The sequence below is a fragment of the Bos mutus genome, chromosome 22 (genome assembly GCF_027580195.1).
Source record: "Bos mutus isolate GX-2022 chromosome 22, NWIPB_WYAK_1.1, whole genome shotgun sequence".
Lineage (NCBI taxonomy): Eukaryota > Metazoa > Chordata > Mammalia > Artiodactyla > Bovidae > Bos > Bos mutus.
Genome location: NC_091638.1, coordinates 67,967,206 through 67,989,073, shown reverse-complemented (window position 1 = coordinate 67,989,073; position 21,868 = coordinate 67,967,206). Strand labels below are relative to the sequence as shown.

The 21,868-nt window shown below is 57.7% G+C and overlaps 2 protein-coding genes across 2 annotated transcripts; both read right to left on the bottom strand.

The window, feature by feature from the left end:
- Positions 1-135: 135 nt before the first annotated feature.
- Positions 136-4,122, bottom strand: KCNK7 (potassium two pore domain channel subfamily K member 7). The gene is made up of 3 exons (XM_005894047.3): positions 2,442-4,122; positions 565-963; positions 136-341 (listed from the first exon to the last, which is right to left on the bottom strand). The coding sequence occupies exons 1-3, from the start codon at positions 2,758-2,760 to the stop codon at positions 136-138; spliced, it is 924 nt and encodes a 307-aa protein (XP_005894109.1). The 5' UTR covers positions 2,761-4,122.
- Positions 4,123-4,255: 133 nt separating this feature from the next.
- Positions 4,256-21,641, bottom strand: MAP3K11 (mitogen-activated protein kinase kinase kinase 11). Its single transcript, XM_005894046.3, has 10 exons — positions 19,592-21,641; positions 14,389-14,569; positions 14,052-14,200; positions 13,759-13,934; positions 13,391-13,634; positions 12,803-12,916; positions 11,500-11,635; positions 11,317-11,408; positions 5,897-6,313; positions 4,256-5,118 (listed from the first exon to the last, which is right to left on the bottom strand). Exons 1-10 carry the CDS (start codon positions 20,328-20,330, stop codon positions 4,781-4,783), a joined length of 2,586 nt encoding a protein of 861 aa, XP_005894108.2. The 5' UTR covers positions 20,331-21,641; the 3' UTR covers positions 4,256-4,780.
- Positions 21,642-21,868: the final 227 nt, after the last annotated feature.

Genomic DNA, 21,868 nt, shown 5'->3' with positions numbered 1-21,868 from the left:
TTAACACATTATTTCCCGAGGTTCTCACATCCATGCCTTCCCTTCCCTCCTCCGGATCCTTCCCCAGCCACTCCGTAGGGCTCCCTCCTCAGGCTTCTCCACCTGCAAGGAGCGCAGCTCCATGACCGACACCTGTCAGCAAGCTGGGGCCTGTGCTGGGGCCGCTGCAGAGGGTGGCATGTTGCTCAGAGCCAGTTCGTCCTGGCCTAGGATGGCACCTTCGTCCTCAGCGTTCACAGGGCCGCTGGACCCGAAGAACTTCACCATGGCACGGACTTGGGGCAGCTCCGAAAAGGTCTCCACAGTCAGCAGCATGGCCAGGAGCCCCAGGAGCAAGTAACCTGGGGAGGAGAGGTTACTAGGGCAGCTCTCATGCTCCCATCCACCTCCCACCCACACAATTCTCTTCCCACTGCCAACTAAGACTCTGCACCATGCCCTGGGGCAGGGGCCTTCCAACCTGTGAGGCTCAGCCTCCCCCAGGGGCTTATGGGAGTTGTAGTCCAGGGTCTTCTTCCCTTCTCTCCTCCCCTCTACCCCATCCTCCTTAGCAGCTGGACTCACCCAGAAGCGCAAACTGGCAGAGGTGGTAAAGCACTGGATGCAGGCCACTGCCGTGGCCCGGCAGCAGGTCCCCCAGGCCGATGGTGCTGAGGGAGCTGAAGCAGAAGTAGATGGCCTCCAGCAGGCTGCAGTTGCCCTGCACACCCCACAGCACCAGTGCTGGCAGCAGCACGAAGACGCCAACCACTAGCAGGCCCAGTGCAACTGCCTGCAGCAGTGCAGCCCTGGGCGGCGTCAGCTTCCAGCGGGTGGCTACCCAGGCCCCGGGGCGGCTGAGCAGAGGCACCAGGCAGTGGCGCAGGGCAGCCACAAGGGCTAAGGAGGCCGGCAGCCCCAGGGCCGCGTAGGCCACACAGAAGGCCTTTCCACCAGCTGATAGCGGGGCCATGTGGCCGTAACCTGGAGAGGAGAGAGCCACGGGTAATGAGGACCCTGGTGGGGCGGCTGGTGCCCACTTCCCCGAGCCTCGCTCCTGCAGAAGGCTGCCCTCTGGTGGCCAACACAGCCAGAACTATTCAGGGCTGTTCTCTGTGGGCTCTTCCCCTTGTTCACTGGGGGTGTTGGTAAAGTCCCTGAACCTCTCTGGGTCACTCTTTTACATTCTGGAACATGAAAGGATGAAAAGAGAAGAGTCCCCCTCAGGCCTCTTGTAGCTGGGGTACTTCTGAGAGCTGCCGTCCTACCCCGAGGCAGCCTGACCTGAGAGATTCCTCAGTCTGTCTTTGATCCACACTTCCCAGTTCACCAGGTGAAATGTTACCCAGTCTTTCATTCATTCCCCAAAGGCATATCAAGTTATCCTGGGTGCCAGGCCCTGTGCTGGAACCTGAGTCTGCTCAGGTTCAGATGGGAGGCGGGCAGGAAAATCAGTCAAGACACCAGACATGGAGGGTTGCAAAAGAGGCAGTGTGCTTTTCAAGGGTGGAAAGGCATGTGCAAAGGCAGGGCAGGTGAAAGATCAAGGCCTGCTGGGGGAACAGGATCAGCTGGTCCAGGGCTGTAAAACACAGATGCCTCCAGGAGTCAGAAGTGAGCCAAAAGGGAGTGGTGGGGACAGAGGTTGGGGGGAGAGCACACACACTGTCCCAAGGGCGGGCCCTGTTCTCCAACAGGGGCTTCTGGCTCAGCGCAAGTAGGTTTACAAGTTTCTCCAAAAGAAGGTGGAAAATGGGACTTCAAAAAATATTCAGGACTTCATTCGTGGTCTGATGACTAAGACTCTGTGATCCCAATGCAGGGGGCCGGGTTCAATCCCTGGTCAGGGACCCAGACCCCATGTGCCACAACTAAAGATACCAGGATGAAGATCCAAGATCCTCCTGGGTGTTGCAACTAAGACCCGGTGCAGCCTAGATAAATAAATGAATTTCACACACTTTACACGGCAAACACCTCACTCCCACCCCCCACCCCCACTTCCTGGGCTCTGGGCCCTCACACTTGTTGTTTCCTCTCCCAGGAATTTCTTCGTGTCTGTCTCTGTGCCCTCTTGCCTGGGCTAACGTCTCATTAGCTAACATCCTCCCCCACACTCCTCCTGGGTTGGTGGTACCTGGGTTCACTCCATTTCCCTCCATCCAAGAATCCATCCCACCGCACAGGCTCTCCAGTCTCGCCTCAGGCCAGTGGGGTCTGGGCACGTCCCCTGGGTCTCACAGCTGCCTGGGGGTGGGGCTGAGAAGGCCACGCCCCCTGGCACCTGAAGTTGAGGCACCAGTTGGGGTGTGTTGGTGGGGGGAGCCCCAGCCCTGATGACAGGCCTAATGAGGCCTGGGTTCTGTCTAGCAGTTTGGGGCTGGGGGAGGGCTGCACCCTCAGGAACCCTGGGTAGGGACTGCCTTGAGAGCGCCTTCCTGCCGCCCTGCCGGCCGCCTTACCCGTGGTGGTGAGGAGGCTGGCGGTGAAGAGCAGGGCTGAGGGCAGATCCCAGTTCCTGGCCTCGGAGCCATTGCCCAGGCTGGAAACCCCATGGGCCTGGGCTACCAGGGCGGTGCCCAGCAGCTCTTCCAGCGCCCCAGCTGGCAGGCAGGCCCCAAACTCTGCCTGAAAGGTGGCCAGCTCGGCCCTGAGGTTGGCCTGGAGCCGAAGGGCTGGAGGCCCCTCCAGGGCCTGGAGCACTGTGGCCCCAAGGCCCAGGGCCAGCAGGTGGGCCACAGCCAGTAGCCCGTATCGGGCCCAGGGCCTTAGAGCCCCCATGGTATGCCACCAGAGTCTGTCAGAGGTGCCCGGGGAGCCAACTCTCCACCACAGGCACCTGGGAGGGGCTGGGCAGGGTGGGGCCGGGGGGAGGGGCTGCGTGGGTGGCTGGAGAGGGAAGGAAGCCTGGGATGGAGCTGGGGTGAGTGGAGCCAGGAGGGCAAGGCGAGGCGGCTCAGGCTTGGGAGGGAGCTGGGGTCACTCCTCTGTTTCTGGGGGCAACAAGTTTCCCACCCAGGTCCCCAAAGCTGGGTGGTTGAGTGATGGGCGGTGAGGATCAGGTGAAAGCAAGGCGATTGACCAGTTCCCCCTCCCACAGTGGTGGTTCATGTGAGCTCACCCAGTCACAGACCCCATTCACTAGTCAGCAGGTCCCCAGACCCTGAGGACCCTAGGGGAGAGGACAGAGGCTGGTCCCTGCCCTCCCAGTGTTCCCAGGAGAAACCTGTTAGCAAGAAGGCAGGGCGAGTTCACATTGTCATAAACTCCCTGAAGGAAACGCCCTGGATGATGGGAGAGTGTTCTGGGGGAGGGGAACTTGGCCTGAAAAGCTCCCTTTGGAGAGCGACAGTTCAGCTGGGGAAGAGAAGAGGCCAGGCCAGGTGGGGAGGAGGTTGGGTGGTGAGAAAAATGGGGACCTATGGACAGGGCTACGGCTGGTACCCCAGATGAGAAGGTGGTGGCCTGGGCAGAAGAATGGGAAGAAGGATGGTAGGACTTGGGATGGGGCAGGCAGGACAGATGTGGAGGATGCTGGGTGCTCTGGAGAGGTGAGGCTTCCGCCACTCCCAATCCTTCCTGAGAAACTTTTGTGCTCTCCCGAGTCCCTGCCCTGCTGAACACAGTAGACCTGGCTGTGGTGAGGTGCAAAGGGGAGGGGGAGAGGGAGCCTGGACCACGACTCCCACAAACCACTGGGGGATGAGCCCAGGGGCCCCTGTCCTAGGGCGTGGCATGGGAGGGGTGGTCTGTAGAACCCCTGTGCCTTCTTAAGAGAAGTGTGAGTGAAGCCAGGTGTCAGGGTGGATGACCCTCTTCTGTGTCCAGGCCTCAGGATAAAAACAAACCCTGGACAAACCCCTAAGATACCACCCAGAGAACTGTGGGCTCCTGAGTTCAGCAAGCTGCCTGGAATGGGTGCAGCATGGCCAGGAAGGGGCCCCAGGGGAGGTGGTGTTGTTGTGGGCCCTGAGAATAAGTGGGAACCACCCCGAAACAAGAACAATCAGGGCAAACAGTTGCTTGAAATGGTGGGAAAGGCCTGGCCAGGGTGGGAACAGGCAAGTAAGGCCCAAGTGTGTGGATGTCAGGGAGGCTAACAAGGGCCTTGTAACACCTGATGATCAATTGAACTTGATCCCGGGAGAGAGATGCGGTCCAGAGGATCCCAACCTTGGCCCAGGCCACCTGCCATTCTGCTGGGGGCCTGAGGTCACCAGGGTCATGGGATGGTCTGGATCCCCCAGTTATCTCGAAGAATGCTGACAGGCTGTGCTTGGGGAGACAGCTTGGGGAGTTTATTTGGCTTCATTGGATCCTGAGGCCATGGCCCCAGCCCTGGCCAGGGCAGCAGGAAGGCACCCGGAGAGCCCTGGCCCCAGATGACCCCCAGGGCAGGGGGGCCCAGGCACTAAGCCCAGGGGCAGGAGACACAGTAGTAGGATTTGGTCAAAAGTGCTGGTGACAGCTAAGGCTGGCCCCTCTCCCCTGCACCTCCCTGCTTCCCTGCACCGCCCCCGGGGGGCAATTCCCTGAGACAGGCCCTGGTCCTCCCAACCAGCTGGGTACAGTGTCGGGCCCCAGTGGGGCGGGTAAGTCGGGGGACCCACCCATTGCAGGTGTGTGTCGGGGGTGCAGGCCCCCCATCCAGTGTGAAGGCTTCCTGTGCAGTGTAGTGTTCCTGACCCCCAGAGGGGGCGGCGTCCCTGGGCGAGACCAAGGCAGCTGGAGAGACTGGCCTGGCTCCTATTCCAGTGTATGCTGAGGCTCCTCCAGGGTGGTGGGCGAGCAGCCAGCCGGCTCAGGGCCCTGCCTCTGGTGCCCACGGGGCCTGGGCACCCACGTCTTTGGTCTGCGCCCTGCAGTCCTGAGGGGCCCCTCGGAAGGGGTTGGCAGGCGGAGAGTCCCAGAAGGGGTCTGAGTCTGGGAACAAGGTCCAGGGTGCCCGTCGGGGCGCAGGCTGTGGCGAGGGCAGGGGTGAAGGCCGTGGCCCAGCGGACACAAAGCTCCATGGGTCGATGCGGCTGCGGAGGGGTGAGGGCCGAGGTCGACTGATGAGGCCCAGAGGCGGCGAGCGCGGGGTCCCTGGGGTGCCAGGAGCAGAGCGTGATATCCCCGGCGGCGGTGAGACGGCACTGGCTATTCAATGAAGGGGAGGGGGCCCAGGTCAGGCAGTCACCGGCTCCTGGGTGTCCCCAGGGGGCACTGCCCTGCTCTGGGCTTCAGTTTGCTCATGGCAGTGAGCTCTGGGATTCAAGACTTCCATAACCCTTCCTGCTCCATGGTGCTGCGATTTAGCAGTTAAGAGTGAGAAAGCCTCAGGAGCAGGTCTTGATCAACCCAGCTCAGCAGCTGGTTAGAGTCCCTTCATTTCTCTGTGCCTTACATGTCAACCAAAAAATGGGTCTAACCGGAGTGCCTAGTTCATAGCACTGTTATCAGAATTGAATGAAGTGACCTTTCTAAAGGACTAGAAATAGTACCTGACCCAGGTAAACAGCCAGTAGGAGTTTGCTAAGAAGAAGTGAAGTTGTTCAGTCGTGTCCGACTCTTTGCGACCCCATGGACTGTAGCCTATCAGGCTCCTCCGTCCATGGGATTTTCTAGGCAAGAGTGCTAGAGTGGATTGTCAGAACCTTCTCCAGGGGATCTTCCCGACTCAGGAATCGAACCCGAGTCTCCTGCATTGCAGGCAGACGCTTTACCGTCTGAGCCACCAGGGAGTTTGCTAGGGAGATCCTCAATACTTCTATTATTTCACAACCGGCCTGGCCCGCCCCGATGGCTGAACATAGAACTCAGCTCCCCACACCCCAGGGCGCAGCTGGAGGTCCAGCAGACAGCTGCAGCCCTGCTCACTGCCCTGCGGGTCCCCACCAGCCCCTCCTCCCCCGTCACCAGGCAGTAGGCCGCTTACCGCGCCTCTCCTCTTCGCGCCGGCGGCTCTTGGCTGAGGGCTGCCCCGCAGCAGGGACACCCAGCTCCAGCAGCAGGGGCGGCGCGGGGGCGGCCGGGCCAGAGGCGTCGGGGCTCAGCGGGGAGGCTGGGGTTTCGGGCGTCTTGGAGAAGCGGATGAGCGGGGATGGGGGCGGCTCGGTGGGGGACGGGGTGGGCAGCGACGAGCGGGGCGGTGTTGGCGAGGGCTGTTCCACGCGCTCTCGGCCCGAGCCCCCCGGGGGTTGCAGGTCCCGGCCGAGGCCCAGCGAGGCGAGCAGGGCGGTGCCGCGCAATAGCGCGCGTTGGATCAGTTTGGGCGTCCCGGAGCCACTGCCGCGTTCGGTCGGGCCCGGCCGCCGGGGCTCCTCGGGCTCCGGGCTCGGCCGCGGGAGGTTACCTGGCGGCGGGTACACAGGTTAGGCCGACTTCCGGCGGCCCTGAAGCAAGGGCTGACTTCTGCTCCCCTGACTCCCCCAGTCCAAGTCCTCCCTCGGCATCCCCATTCTGGCTTTTCAGAAGTGTTGGGGGTGGAGGAGGGCAGTGCAACCTTTGAAAGCAGCAGGAGCTAAGCCAGGTGCCCTGGGGCCCACGAAAGGAGGGCTGGCTGGAGGGAAGGCCGAGGGTCCACCAAGAAGCAAGCTCAAGCCAGAGCAGGGCCGGCCTCAGTGCCCTCAATGGGCAGCAGAAGATATCCACAGGGGCCAGAGTCACAGCTGGGACCCGTGCGGTGCCCATCTCGTCCCTGGTTGGGCAGCCCTGGTCCTTCTACTTGCCTGCTCTGGCCTCCAGTGGTAACCTGTATAAGGCACACAGGCCAATTCCAATGTACACAACAGCTCTAAAGGGATACAACATTGTCCCTATTCCAGAAATGAGGAAATCAAGGCTTGGAGAGGTCAGTTGTTTGTGTCGGGCCTGAGCTGAGTGATTTAGGGGCATTACGTTGTCTGAGCCTCATGCCCCAGGGGTTCCCAGGCTTAGCTAAGGCTACCCTGCCCTGGATTAAAGGACATATGTCCTAACCTGTGGGCCTAGGGTTAATCTGATTCCATTCTAGACCAAATGGGTGGGTCTGGAGAACCAGTCATTGAGGTAGGGCAGCCTGTGATGGCCCCCCACAAACCCCAATTTTGTCAAGTCCTCCTCAGCTCTAGAACCTACCATGGCTCTCCACAGCTGCTAGAAAAAGCCTAAGCTCCTTGGTTGGGCTTTCAGGGCCTCTCTGTCTTCCTTGGGCCTGCCTGGCGTGGAGCAGTGGGTGGGGGTCCAGAGGAAGGAATGCAAAGCTGGGAAAAACGTGAGCTTCTGCAGTGAACCAGGACTTTGCTTGGGGTCAATCCTCAGCCACAACCCTTACCTCATCTCTCTCTTTTTTGGCTCGGCCCCAAGGCCTGTGCGATCTTAGTTCCCCCACCAGGGATTTAACCCGCGCCCTCAACAGTGAGAACATGAAGTCCTAACCACCAGAAAGCCAGGGAATTCCACCCCCCACCTCCACCCCATCTCTCTTATCTCCTACCCAACCCCACCCCTGCAGTGGCCACTGCCTTCTAAAATGTAAACCTGCTAAAGACAAGTCTCTGCTTAAACCTGCCCCCCCACCCCAACTTCCAGATCCTTCCTGAACTGGCCCCAGCCTGCTGTTTCAGGCCTGGGAGTCCCTGGCTCTCAAGTCCTTCAGTGAATTCCAACCAGGATTCCTCTTCCTTAGGTCTGGTGAGCCCCATGGTTGCACACACACTGTTCCCTTCACTCAGCACACCTTTCCCACCTCGCGCTCAGTAGTCCCTTACTTAACATTTAAGACCCAGCTGAGAGATCACAGCTTCTATGAAGCTGTGACAGTGGTTTATAAAAAAGTACATATTTGGCTTTCATCTCATTCCTGGTACAGAACTCCCCAAACCCTTGGAATTTCCATATGAGAGTTCATATTGATGTCTTTTTATTTTGGCAGCCTTGTGCAGCATGAGGGATCTTGGTTCCCCGACCAGGGATCAAACTTATAACCCCTGCATTAGGAGCACGGAGTCTTAACCACTGGACCACAAGGGAAGTCCCTGATGCGGTCATTGTTGGAGGATGGGGTCTGCCAGGGGAACGGACTGTGTGATTAGAGGGTTGGAACTTTCAACTTCTACTTGCATCAGGGTAAGAGAGGGGCTGGAGATTGACTCCTGTCACCAATGGCCAATGATTAATCAGTCACATCCACGTAATGAAGCCTCCATAAAAACCCAGCCAAAGGGTTTGGAGAACTTCTGGGTTGGTGAACCAGCAGAGGTGTGTGCCTAGAGGGGGCATGGAAGCTGTGTGCCCCTCCCACATACCCTGCCCTCCACATGTCTTCCATCTGTATGTCCTTGACCTGTATCCTTTATAATAATCTAGTAGTCTAGGAAGTAGATGGTTTTCCTGAGTTCTGTGACCTCTTCAAGGACATTATCAAATCTGAGGCGGGGGTCGTAGGAACCTCAGATGTAGAGCTGGTTGGAGAGGAGCACCGGTGACAACCTGGACTTACAACTGGTGTCTGCAGAACAGAGGAGCCTTGGAGTCCTGAGCCCTTAGCCTGTGGGGTCTGACGCTAATTCCAGGTACACGGTGTCAGAACTGGATTGGATTGTAGGACTTCCAGCTGGTGGCCCAGAACTGGCCGGTGTGGGAAAAACTCCACACATATGGTGTCAGAAGTGAAGCAATAGAATGCAGAGGAAAACAAGAACTTTTCCTCTTTTAGAAGCTTTGCCAGGGACTTCCCTGGTGGTCCAGTGGTTAAGAATCTGCCTTCCAATGTAGGGGATGGGGGTTTGATCCTGGCAGAGGAACTAAGGTCCCACTTGCTGTGGGTCAACTAAGCCTGCACACAATGAGAAGCCCGTGTGCCACGATGATGACCCAGTGCAACCAAAAGAAAAGTTTAAAAAACAAAATAGAAGCTTTTTCAGAATCCCCTGTTAACCTATGTAGTTCTTGCTCATGCTATGCCTTGTATAGTCCTTCTGCCAGCCACATGCTACTCTCTACTGTACTTGTTTATTTCTGAGCCTGCCTCCTCTACCAGACTAGGCCCGCCCAGAGGTCAAGGCACTGCTGATCTCTAGCACGATGATGCCTGGCTCATTATATGTGTCAGTACATGTTTGATGGAAGAATCCATTCTTAGAATCCCTGTGACAACCACGTAAGGTGATCGCTGTTCCCCACTTTATAGGTGAGGAAACTGATCATTTACAGTGAGTTTAAAACAGAACAGGGGAAAAACATGTTTAAAACAAGCAAAAAAAAAAAAGAACAAAGTGACACTGGAGATCAGCACACCAACTAAGAATGGAAAGAAGTTACTGAGGTTGATATCCTGAGAAACTGAGATTCCCAGAAGTCAGAAACTTGCCCCAGGTAACTTGGCAGTAATTTTAATTTACCTCTAAACTCCCTGGCAGTAAGAGGTGGCAACCCTGTTGTTACGGAGAAAGCAGAAAAACCATTCTTGACTCAGAGATGAAGGTGAAATCACTTCTACAGGGCCTCATGGAAAGGACATGGCCATGTGGTAGTTGGTGGCTCCAGGGCAAAAGCTTCATGGGGCAGTTGCTGGCAGACCGTGCCCACCAATCTGTAACAACCAGTTCCCCAGGGGCCAGCACACCCAGGCAGGGACAAGGGGTGGGAGATGGGACTCCCCAGTGGGGTGGCTAACACCTGGGACAATCTCTCAGGGACATCTTTGATTCTTAGCTAGGTTTTTTGACTCTGTAGGTGGTTGGGAGGTCAAGATCACTCACTTGTGGGTGGGCCAAGACAGCTGGCTGAAGGCTTGCACAGGTGCAAACAGATGCTCAGCCAGCAGCTGGGCTGGGACAAGGGATACCCTTTCAGGTAAGGGGGCAAGCTGGAGAAAGATGAGGTCCCTGCTCCTGGGAGCCCAGGGAAGATAAGGCCAAAGGGATCTGAAGGGATCTGTAGACCATGGTCAGGGGCTGCTTCTGCCTGCACATCCAGCTTGACAGGACCTCATGTTCTCCATTGAACTTTCTGGCCTGGGGCATTCTAGAGCAGGTGACTCCAAGCAGCCCCCTTGGCCTTCCAATTCTCAGTTCGGTCCCTGTAGCACAGCCTGCTTAGGGCAATGCAACTGCTGGAGCAAGAAATGGCATGGCAGATGGGGGTCCAGGGCCCTGCCTCTGGAGTCAGTGAAAGTTTTGCAACTCCATGGACTATACAATTCTCCAGACCAGAATACTGGAGTGGGTAGCCTTTCCTGTCTCCAGGGGACTTCCCCAACCCAGGGATCGAACCCAGGTCTCCCACATTGCAGGTGGATTCTTTACCAGCTGAGCCACCAGGGAAGCCCTGGGCTCAAATCCCTGTTCTGCTATGCGTCCTACTTCAAATCACTTTACCTGTCTGTGCCTCAGTTTTCTCCTCTATAAAATGGCACACGAGGGACCCAATAAACGTTTGCTGTTGTTATTACTGTGAATCCTAGCTTAGGTAATGGTGGAGGTGATGCATTGGGTGGGGTGAGAGGAGTGGGTCTAACTTGTTTGCTGAATGGGACTCTGGTCTGATGACAGCTGGGTCCTATATTCTGACTTTGAGAAGCAGGTGCAGCTGGGGGCTGTAAAAGGACCCTTGGGCAAGGGAGGCTGCAACTTTCTAGTCCCTGCCAATGCTGGGCAGTGCTGAGATGAGCCATGCCCCTCTGACCCAGGATCCCTGCTTTCTGCTGATCCCCTAGCTTCCCAAGTAGCTTGCAGGTGAGAAACCCCTTCTTTAAATGAAAGCTTCTGGGGAAGCTCACTATGAGCCTGAGTGTCAATATTTTCCTGGGTTCAGATCCTTAGCTGGGGGACTTAGGTAGATTACATTATGTCTCAGAGCCTCAGATAGGTATAATAATCCCTCATGGGGTTGTTGCTTGGATGGAACACCTGATACACAGCAAGTGCTGTTGCCATTATGGAAAACAGAAGACCCCAGAACTGCCCCAGATGCAGTGAGGGGGCCCTGGATGCCCACCCATTCAGCTTTCTTATCCTCTTTTCCACCTCCAAGCTCCCCAGAAAGGACTCTGAGAAGCACAGTGCAGTAGCCACTTTTCTAACTCCACCCCACATGCACAATTTCCTTTCCCTCTCTGCACCCAACTTCCTTTGGGTCCCAAACAGGGGCCACTGTTCCTTGTCTTCCTTTGCTCCCTAGAGCTTGCTGAGGGCACAGCAGCTGATGGAGGCCAGCCCTGCACAATGGGACCACTCTGGGCCCCCTGAGGCCTAGGCGGGATCTCCCTCAGTTGTGGGCTTATACGTCAGACCTGGGTTCTAGCAATGGCCTGCCTTGCCATAGTACCCATAGGAGTGCAGCAACAGTTGGCTGGGGGAAGACAAGGCCACTCACCATTGAGCATTGGGGGTGTGGAAGGAGATCCTAGGGGGGATGAGTCATCTGAATCCAGGTACCACGTGGCTTCATCCATGCGGGACCTTCTCCTAGTGAGGGAATGAGAAGGAGTCGCGCTTCGTGAATCTCAGGACTGCTGGGAGGCAGGAGCTGCTGGGTAGGTGGCAGTCAGGCACTCACCTCCCATTCTGGGCTTCTCCAGGCTTGGGGGAGCTGGGACCCCAGGCCCAGCATGCTCGGCGCTCTCCATTGCTTGAGTCCTCTAGACGTCTTGGGGACTGTCGGCCCCATGCCTGCCCTGGCTCTGCAGGCTCCACTGTGGTGGGTAGGGTGAGGGGGGGAACCGAAGGAGTCTGAGTCAAGATCAAGGACCCTGATCCTTGTCCTCCCATCGTAAGAACTGGGCTCCAGGGGCAACTTCTTGGAGGATGGGGAGCGGATAGTCAGGCTGGGCCCCATCCCATTCCCATGGTAAGCTTTGGGCTTACAGAGAAATTGCACAAACTGGGGTGGGGTAGGTGAGTGTGGGTCCTGAGACTGGCAGTGGGGCATCTCTTCTAGTCCTTCAGCTGGCATTTGCTGCTTAGGAGTTAGCACAGACACTGCAGCAAACTGGGTCTGAATTCTGACCCTGCCACTTATCAGCTATGCAGTATTAGGAGATACTTCTTTCACTTTTCTCATCAGTAAAACCTAGGTAATAATAAAGACATCTACCTCACAGGGTCATTGTGAGGAATTAATATTAGCAACTGTTAGTCACTCAGTCGTGTCTGACTCTTTGTGACCCCATGGTAGCCTATCAGGCTCCTCTGTCCATGGGATTCTTCAAGTGAGAATACTGGAGTGGGTTGCCATTCCCTTCTTGCTGCTGCTGCTGCTAAGTCGCTTTAGTCGTGTTCAACTCTGTGCAACCCCATAGACGGCAGCCCACCAGGCTCCCCCGTCCCTGGGATTCTCCAGGCAAGAACACTGGAGTGGGTTGCCATTTCCTTCTCCAATGCATGAAAGTGAAAAGTGAAAGTGAAGTCGCTCAGTCGTGTCCAACTCCTAGCGACCCCATGGACTGCAGCCTAACAGGTTCCTCCGTCCATGGGATTTTCCAGGCAAGAGTACTGGAGTGGGTTGCCATTGCCTTCTCCAATTCCCTTCTTGGATCTTCCCAATTCAGGGATCAAACCTGGGTCTCCTGCATTATGGGCAGATTCTTTTTATGCTCTGAGCCACCGAGGACACCCTAATAATTAGCAAAGCACTTAGGAAAGTGGATGGTACATAGCATCATACAATTGTTAGAAAAAAAAAAGTTGTAAAATGACTGATGCTTGGGGAACTCAGATACCAGTTTAGATGGATGGGGAGGGAACCTGGGAGCAGGGAGGAAGAGGAGGAGGCAGTGCAAGGGATCCACTTCCAAGGATAAGGTTTGACGAAAGGGTAAGATCTGGGGAGAAGGACGTGGGCAAGAGGAGAAGCTGCTTACACTGGATGGCCCGGAACCGGGGAAAGGTGGGAGAGTCCCCAGCCCCGACCTCGAAGACGTTCCTCCTCCTGTCCAAGCCAGGCGAGGCCTGCACGGTGATGCGGTGTTTGAAGTCTAGAGTTGGGGGGAGAGAAGCAGAGTGCAAGTTTGTGGTGAAGGAGAGACAGGATCCTAACCCCTCGGCAGCGCGGAGGCCACGCAGGCAGTGCTGGAATCCGGCCTAACACGGAGGCTAGGTGACTGGGGCCGGCCTCACTGGCTTCCTGAGATTCTGGATCAAGGAAATCCCCAACCCCGGCAAGCGCGGCGAAGTCGGAGAGGGCCCACCCCGTGCCCTCGGCCTTCCCAAACATTCATGAGCCCCGCCCCTTCCCGGCCGCAGCCACTCCCAGGCCGACATGCAAATATTCCCGCCAGAACCCGCCCACAGACAAGAACACACTCCCGATCCCACCTCTTGCAGCCTCCGCTCACAGGCCCACCCACCGACGCCCTAGACCAATCCCAGCGCGGTCAGCCACCCGCCTGGCCCCGCCCCACCGCCCGCGAAGCCAATGGCGGGCGGCGCGCTGGGGCCCCGCCCCTTACCGAGTGGCATGCTGATACGCTCCCCGCCGTCGCGCGCGCGGAGTTTGCTGCGCTTGAAGGTTCCGCGTCGGCGGCGAACGTGCGGCCGCTCGCGGTCGACTTGCTGCAGTAACAGCGTCAACTCACGCTCAAACACCTCCAGCTCCCACTGAGCCAGCAGGTGCTCGCGCCGCCGCAGCTGCTCTGCCTGTGAGCGCTGCTCCCGCGCCGCGCGGGTCAGCTCCTCCTCGCGGCTCAGTAGTTCCTGTGCCCAGGACAGCGAAGGCGGTGGCGTCAGGCGGGTACGGTCCCAGGCGCTCATCCCCACTCTCCGTGAGACGTCCCTTCCCGGTGTCTCCTTCCACCCCTGGGACCGCGACTCCTCCCACCTTTTCTTTGGCCCGCAGCTCGTCGAAGAGGCCTTGGATCTCGCGCTTCCAGCCTTCCTGCATGGAATGGAAGGAGTCCCGCGGCATTTCCCGTAGCACCTGTGCCTCCAGCGCCTCCAACTGCTGAAGGATGGAGGCGAAGTCGGGCCTGCGGTGGGGGTCCTGCGCCCAGCAGTCTAGGGAAACGGAGTGGGGACGGGGGTGCGGGGGGGACAGGGGAAGGGGTCTGTGAGTGGATATGTCCTGTTGGGCCAAGGAGCTCTACCCTTCACCCTCCTGCCCCATCCCCTTACCAGCCATAAGCTGTGCGAAGGGCTCCGGGCAGGTGGATGGAATGGGCAGTGTGAGCTTGTTCACGGCCACACCATAGGCTACAGCAAGGCAGTCGATGCCACGATAGGGTACCTCCCCGGTCAGCAGTTCCCACAGCAAGACCCCAAAGCTGTAGGTGAGACAAAGGGTCTGTGTTCCCGCCTCGACTCATTCATTGCCATTTCACCCCAAAGCAACCAAGAGTAAGTGGTCTGTGTCCCTCCCTTGGCCTCTGCTTATCCATCCAGCCCTAGATTTTGGCTGCCACCTCTCCCACCCCCACGACCTCATATCTGTCTAGACTCCACCCAGCCGCACCTCCAGACATCGCTGCCTTTGGAGAAGGTGGAGGCCTTGATAACCTCAGGAGCCATCCAGGCATAGGTGCCCGCAGCACTCATTTGCGTGGTTTTGTGCCACTCACGGGCCAGACCGAAGTCCGTGATCTTCAGGGTCTTGTGCTCCATGTCGTCACCTTCAATGGGCTGCAGCAGCAGAACTGGGGAAGAGAGGCTGGACTGTGGTTCCAGGCTCAGGGGGTGGGGATAGGGGAGGAGCTGGGAGCAAACTGTCATCGGACAGACATCCTGGCTAGGTAATGGGGGCAGTGAGGTGACTTGGTCTCAACCTTGCCAGAGCTCGTATCTGGGGTTGGGATAGAATGAGACAATAAACACAAGGCTGGGACATATTTACCAAGGGGCTCCTAGAGGTTAGGCATTTATACTCAGTGTTAGCACACACACACACATACACAAATCTGTGAGGTAAACATCATGGGATTCCCTGGTGGCTCAGTGGTAAAGAATTCACCTGCCAGTGCAGGAGACACAGGTTCGATCCCTGGGACAGGAAGATCCCCTGGAGAAGGAAATGGCAACCCACTCCAGTATTCTTGCCTGGAAAATCCTATGGACAGAGGAGCCTGGTGGGCTCCAGTCCTTGGCGTTGCAGAGGGTCAGACACAATTTAGCGACTAACAGTTCACTTCACTTCAGTAATTAGGACCCTGTACTTCCACTGCAGGGGAAACAGGTTCGATCCCTGGTCAGGGAACTACGATCCCACATGCCCTTGGCTCAGCCAATAAGTAAATAAGTAAATTGTAAGATTTGGGAAGATTTCCCAGAGGAAGTACCATTTAAGCTGAGACCAGAGTGAGGAGTTGGCCTCAGCTAGGCGATGGTAGGGGTTCAATCCCATGGACAGAGGAGCCTGGAGGCTCTAATCCTTGGGGTTGCAGAGGGTTAGACACAACTTAGCGACTAAACAGCAATAACAAAGACATCATTATCCTCATTTTGCAGAAGAGGAAACTGAGCAACAATTTGACTTAACCAAGGTCATAAGCAAACAAAGCAGGTATCACCCACAACCTGGTATGCGTGGTTCCAAAGCCAGTGTTCTAACTTTCCCCTAACCCTGCACAGAACAGAAATAGGCAATATGGCAGCCTCTCAGCATTTGTGACTTTGATTTCAAAAGAAACCTGTGTGTTGTCATTTTGTCGAGGCAAGAGTGTGATTTAGAACCTCCCTGGGGGTGGGGAGCAGGAGGGAACTGCCTGGTGAGAAAGGAAGCCCAGCGGGCACTATAGACCCCTGGTGCCCATGTCCCACTGTGGCTAGCACAGCCATTTCCAGAAGAGAGAAAGACTCCAAAAGATACCCACTAATGTGGCTAGATGTGATGAGAGACGAAGGGGTCTAAGGGTGGTTGTTGACTAGAAAGGAGTTTGGGACAAATGTAGGAGTGGATGGACACGGCAAGTGTTCCTGGCTTTGTCCCTCATGGGACCACCATACCCTGTATACACAGGAAAGCCAACAACTTGCAAATGTCTCACCAGGACAAGCACGGCTCAAAGGAGAGAGGTTTTAAAGGAAAAAATGTAAGGCAAAGTCAGAGAATCTTCGAGGGTCTGAAGAGGACTCTACTTTTCTGGTCATAGTCAACTGTTTTGTACAGAAGGGACATCCAAGCCAACGACATTTCTGAACACATATCCTTTCAGGGCACTGCTGCTGCTGCTAAGTCGCTTCAGTCGTGTCCGACTCTGTGTGACCCCATAGACGGCAGCCCACCAGGCTCCTCCGTCCCTGGGATTCTCTAGGCAAGAATACTGGAGTTGGTTGCCATTTCAGGGCACATCTCTCAGCAATCCTGCCCAGGGTGACAGTACCACGGAGGGGGCAGCGCAGGGTTCTGGGGTTGGGTCAGAGGAGACAGGCACCTTGTACAGGTGAGTCAGGGAAGACTTCTCAGAGGAGATGGCACAACCAGGGTATTCACTCGTTTAGGCCTAAAGCCACAACTCCTGATCCTGCTGCTGGCCAAGCTCCCTGGGCCTCATGGGGGCATCTGGCACTGCTACTGAGCCCCTCCCTGCTGTCCTTGGCTCCCAGGGCCTCTGGCTGCTTGTGCTGTTTCCTTCAGGCCTCCCCACCCTTAGCCTTTTCAATGCCGGTGTTTCTCAGAGACTGGCCTCCCCTTGACCTCGGCCTACTGCCTCCAGGCTGTCCTGGCCTCTCCCAGGTGCCAGCTGCTCCTTCCTCACTGGCATCTCCCGTATGTGGAGCCCTCATTCAGAAGTGGGTCCAGCTGCCCAGCTGTCACCCTACCTGGTCTCCATGCCCTCAACAACCACCTACATCCTCCCACTGTGCCTGGCAAATCTTCCTGCCTTGTCTCCAAATTCAGAGAACGGTCCTGCAACCTACCCTCTCCTCTGAGCTAAACTGGGGCTGACTCCTGAACAGTTAAAGCTGAGGATAACAACAAAAGCCAGAGGGTTATCATGAGTATTAAACAAGATCACCCTTTTTAAAGCTTTCACACAAGGATCTGACAGTTGTTCCAAAGATGCTGCCATGAATCTCAAGTTGACTCTCCTCTCCATCCGCTACCACATCTTATTCGCAGCTTCACAACAGCCTCTGGCCTGGCTGCTGGAGTCTCAGAACAAGACCATTTAGTAAGCTCTGTGAATATCCGTTTCAGAGAAGAATCGCAGCAGGCTGGGGCGGGTGGCTGGGGAGGGACCAGGCAAAGGGGTCCATGTGCTGGGGTTGGGGAGGGACTCCCACTTCCTCTGGTGCCAGGACCAACCCATCCTCTTGAAGACCAACCCCTGCTACTTCTTGGTCAGGTCTCTAGCCACCTGTGGTACCTCATGGACTGGTGAAGCACTTTCTGCACCAGTATCTCAAGCTGGGAGGCCAGCCTCCTTTTTTCAATTAGATCATCTGAAGCCCAGACGGGGTGGCAACCCACTCAGTCTCAGGACTCCTTTGTACTGGTGACTTTTCTGCCAACCCCGTCCCCAGCTTGACCTCACACCTGTGAAGCCTTAGCCTCCCCTCCGTGAGCCCTGCTTTTCTCCAATGGCCTTGAATTTGTTCCAACCCAAGCTGCTCTTCTGGTGTCTGATATAGACCTTAGGGATGGGGTGATCAGGGGTCACTCAGAGAAGGAGCTAGAGATCCCCCTCCCAGCACCCCCTTAGGTTAGGGCTCCCTGGCTCTGAAAAGGGACCTGGCCCCCAGCCCCCTCCCTAGACTGCCTCTGGGGAGCCCGGGAGTGGCCTCAGCAGCTCACACCTCTTCCGCTTCCCTCCCATGGTCCCTACTTCTCCTTTCTGGGAGGCCTGGCCCAGGTCTCCAATGGAGGGGGGAGTCCTTTGGGGGAGAATTGGGGGAGGTCAGGCCCAGGCCGGGCTGGCTGGTCAGTCCTGTGACTCGTGGGCCTGGAGAATTCCCCCTCCTCTCCCCTCCAGGCTTCCTCACAAGGCCCCCATTGTCCAGGAAAATCACGCCATTGTTTCCTGCCTGAGCCCCCCCAGCCCAGGGACTCCCCCCTGCCACAACGCCGCAGACAGCACCCCGGGCCTAGAACTGGGGTCTGTGAGGTGGGAGCCCAGGCTCAGGGAGGCTAAGGGCACCCTGCCTGCCCTTCACCACCACCCAGACTCAGGGTGAAAGCAGGGAACTGGGGGTAGTGGGGGTGCCATCCCTGGCTCCTTCCTCTCCCACAACCCCCCCCACCCCCAACTCTTTCCTCCCCTGCAGGCAGCTGGGCTGGGGAGAGAGCAGAGGCTGGAGCAGGGGCAGGAAGCCGGCTCAGGGGCAGCAGGAAACGCAGGAAGCGGTGGGGAGGGTGGGGAGCAGGGGCCTGGGCTATTGTTCCATTTTTTCTGGAAAGAAAACTGGAGGAAAAACAGTAGACGGGAGTCCCCTCCCCCCAGGCCTTCGGGGAATCCCCCTCAGGCTGGGGCAGGGAGTGAGGGTCCCTAGATGGCTGAGGCTCAGCAACGCAGCTGAGCGCTGGGACCTGCACCGTATTGTGGATGAGAGGAGTGGGTGGGGTGGCTGGCAGACCTCCTGAGGCCCCTCCGGCCCAGGAAGGGACTTGGGTATCACTGGGCCCTGGTGTTCTGCTCCCCACAAGCCTCTGATCCATGGTCAGCCCAGGCCGGGAGGCTCAAAGTATCCATGCTCACCCCTCCGCGGGCCACCCGTGGCTCTCCAGTGGTCCTGCGGGCCCTTCCTCTTGCTCTTCGGTCTGCACCTTGGGCCCCAGCAGGCCCACCCACATCCCTACTACCGTGCCGGGTGCTGCCTCCTTGACTTTGCTCTCATCAGGCCCTGCCAGGACATCCAGCTGGGTGCCTCTCTGAACATGCCCTGCTCTGGGCCAGGTGTGAAGCTTGCCTGCTTCAGGAAGCCCTCTGAACCTGTCACTTGCTTGTCTCGGGCCCATGCTAGGCCATGCGTAGACCTGAAATGGCTGGAGATAGAGTGCCTCAAGTCTTCTTAGCCCTGCCACGCCCACTCCAAGTGCTGATTCCAGGCAAAGCCCTCCTGGCAATCCAGCCTTCAAACGTCCACACCCATGGCTGACGACCCACTGATGCCGGGCATTGGGTGCCCAACGATTAAGCCCTTTCGTTCTCCCAATCACTCCCTTTTTACAGAGTGAAATCGATGCTCTGAGTTGAAATAACCAGCTAGAGAGAGTGCAGCCAGGGAAAGGAGTGGGGTTAGAATTCCATCCCTGACCCCAGCTTTGACCACCGAGGGTGGGGAGGAGGGGAGGGGCTTTTCCCTTTGAGATGTCTATTCTGGAGGAGCTGCCCACCACAAGCGGAGGAGACAGGAGGCACCCGCAGGACAAGTGGGCGCTCCCTGAAGATGAGGGGTGCCAGGATCCAGCATGCCCTTCCTTGACGTAGTGGCCATGGTAGGCAGGTTGCTTACAATTCTGAGAGATTCCAATTTTTTAACTTGGCACCTGTGAGTTGGGGTAAAGGCCTCCTCCAGGGGCTGGGGCGTAAAGGACTCTTGGGTGCCTGGGACTCTTGCTTTGGGGCTAGTGTGAGCCCAGGGGCACCCCTGGTCAACTGAGATGCTCCTAGAACAGTAGCTCCTGTCTCTAGTAGATCCCCAGGTAGGCTCAGCTGCGAGCTGGCAGTAGATGTGTGCTCAGGCCATGCCACCCTCCAACCACACTCCCCAAAACTCACTGTTGTTGGACTTGAGGTCTCGGTGGATGACAGGCACCAGGGCCTCGCAGTGCAGGTAGTGCATCCCACGGGCAATTTGCACGGCCCAGTTGACGAGCACATGGGGGGGCACACGCCGGCCAGCCAGGGCACGGCTGAGGGGCCCACCGGCAGCGTACTCCATCACCAGGCACAGGTTGGGCTCCTCCAGGCACACGGCCTTTAGGGCAATGATGTTGGGGTGCGCCAGCATGGCGAAAAGCCGGGCCTCCTGTCGCACACTCTCAGCTGTCACGCTGATGTCTTCGTCGGGGTCCTGGCGAGCAGCCTTCACAGCCACCAGCTCGCCTCTCCAGCTGCCCCGGTAGACCTTGCCAAAGCCACCGATGCCAATCACCTCCTCCAGCCGCAGCTCCTGGAAGCTGGCCATCTCGCAGGGGGGCGGACCGCCGCCCCGAGATACATAGTTGGACGGAAAGATGCCCACCTGGCCACCCACCTGGCCCGCCCACCAGCCCTCATCGCCTGAGATAGCTGCATCCCGGGATAGCACCTCCACACGGTCGCCCTTCCGCAGGGCCAGCTCGTCTTGCCCGCTGGGCTCGTAGTCAAACAGGGCTGTCCACACAGGGTTAGCATAAGCTGCCGCCTTCGGGGACCCCTCTGGCCAGCCTCCGCCGCTGCCCCCGCCGCCCCCACTGCCACTGCTGTTCCATGACCCCAGTGGGCTCTTGAGGAAGAGGTTCTTCAAGGGCTCCATGGCTGGGAGCTGCGTTGGTGGGTGTGGGGGACCTTCCCTGGGTGCCCCTGGTCCCCACCCCTGCTGACTGTCGAGGCCCTAGTCCCGGAACCTGGGCATCCGGGCCCTGGCCCTCAGCCCCAGACCCACGCCTCTCTGGGGATCCAGGAGTGTCGCCTCCCGGCCCCCTGCATCTCGGGCTTCCGGAGGAAGGCCACCCAGGGTAGTGTGGTCAGGCTTGGGGGGTGAGCCCCTGGGGCCTCCGGCGTCTCACCATGGCTAGCAAAGAGGGGCCCCGGCGTCCCTCAGTCTGGAGCAGTCCTGGGAGCCTGGCTCCAGCACCCCGCGAAGTGTAAGCTGGGCCAGCAAGGGGCAGCGCCTGGACTCTGTTTGGGTCTCCTTGCGAAGGGGGTGGCTGGAGTGTCTCTTGCTGGGGCTAGCTGTCTCTTCCTGGCTGGGCTCTCTCGACCCGATGGCTCCAACCCCGTTCCCTTCTTCCTCCTCCCTTTGTACTTTGGCCCCGGGGGCGGGAGGCAGAGGTGGAGGGTGGAGTTTCACTTTTTTCCGCTGTTCTCCCTCCCGCAGGAAACAGCATCAGATGACGCGGGCGGGTAGCACCGCTCCCCTCCCAGAGGCTGCGGGGCGACTGGGCCGGGGAGTTCCTGGGTAGGCGGGCAATGAGAGGCCGACGGAGGGGAAGGGTAGCCCCCACCTCCCATGACAGCAGGTTCAGGGTCGAGTTGGTTTCTGCTAACGACGGGCCATCTCTCCCCTCTACATCCGCATCAGGAAAACTCGGGCAAAGAACCTGGCTTGGGAAGGGGACAAACCCGAGTTTGGTCTTGGCCCCGATGCTGCAGGGCTGTGTGATCCATCCTCTCTGCGCCTCATTCGCTTTGCATCTGAAATTGGGGCCAGAAGCTCAGCTTTGCAGACCTAGTGGGATGGGCGGGCGTTGGGGGGGGGTGTGTTAAGACGAGGAGGACGGAACTGGCTGCACCTCGAGCTCTTGGAACGAGTTGTCAGGTCCTCCTTTCCCTCACCTGGAAAACCACTTATTCATGCCTCTTCCCCGTGAAGGGGAGGAAACCTGAGACTGTGGTCCTGAAATGTACGTAGTGACTGAATTCAGAATAGCTAAACCGCGCTCGCAACCGCAGGATTGACCCCTTGATTGCCTTGAGCCTGTCACTTTAAGAAAAACGACGCTATCCTACTTCGACTATTTCTGCCTTTTTGAAGGAGCGCTCTCTACAATCTTAAGTATGAGCTCTGACCCGGAAGTAGAGGCCACTCATGACGTCTCACACTGAGTAGGTTGGACCTAGAGGGGGTGTGCCCCCGTAGCGCCGAACTGTAGCTTTAGCTCAGGCAGGTCCACGCCTCCATCCTTTTCCCCGCCTCTTGTAACTCACTGGGAGAATTTTGCGCCAATTAACTCCGCCGTTACTCGATGGCCACTCAACTATCCCTTGGGTTCCGCCCAGTCGTCTCCACTAGGCTGGCAACTTTCAGGTGTGCGCATGCGCCCAAGGGGTTTTGCCTTTCGGCTCGTCCCT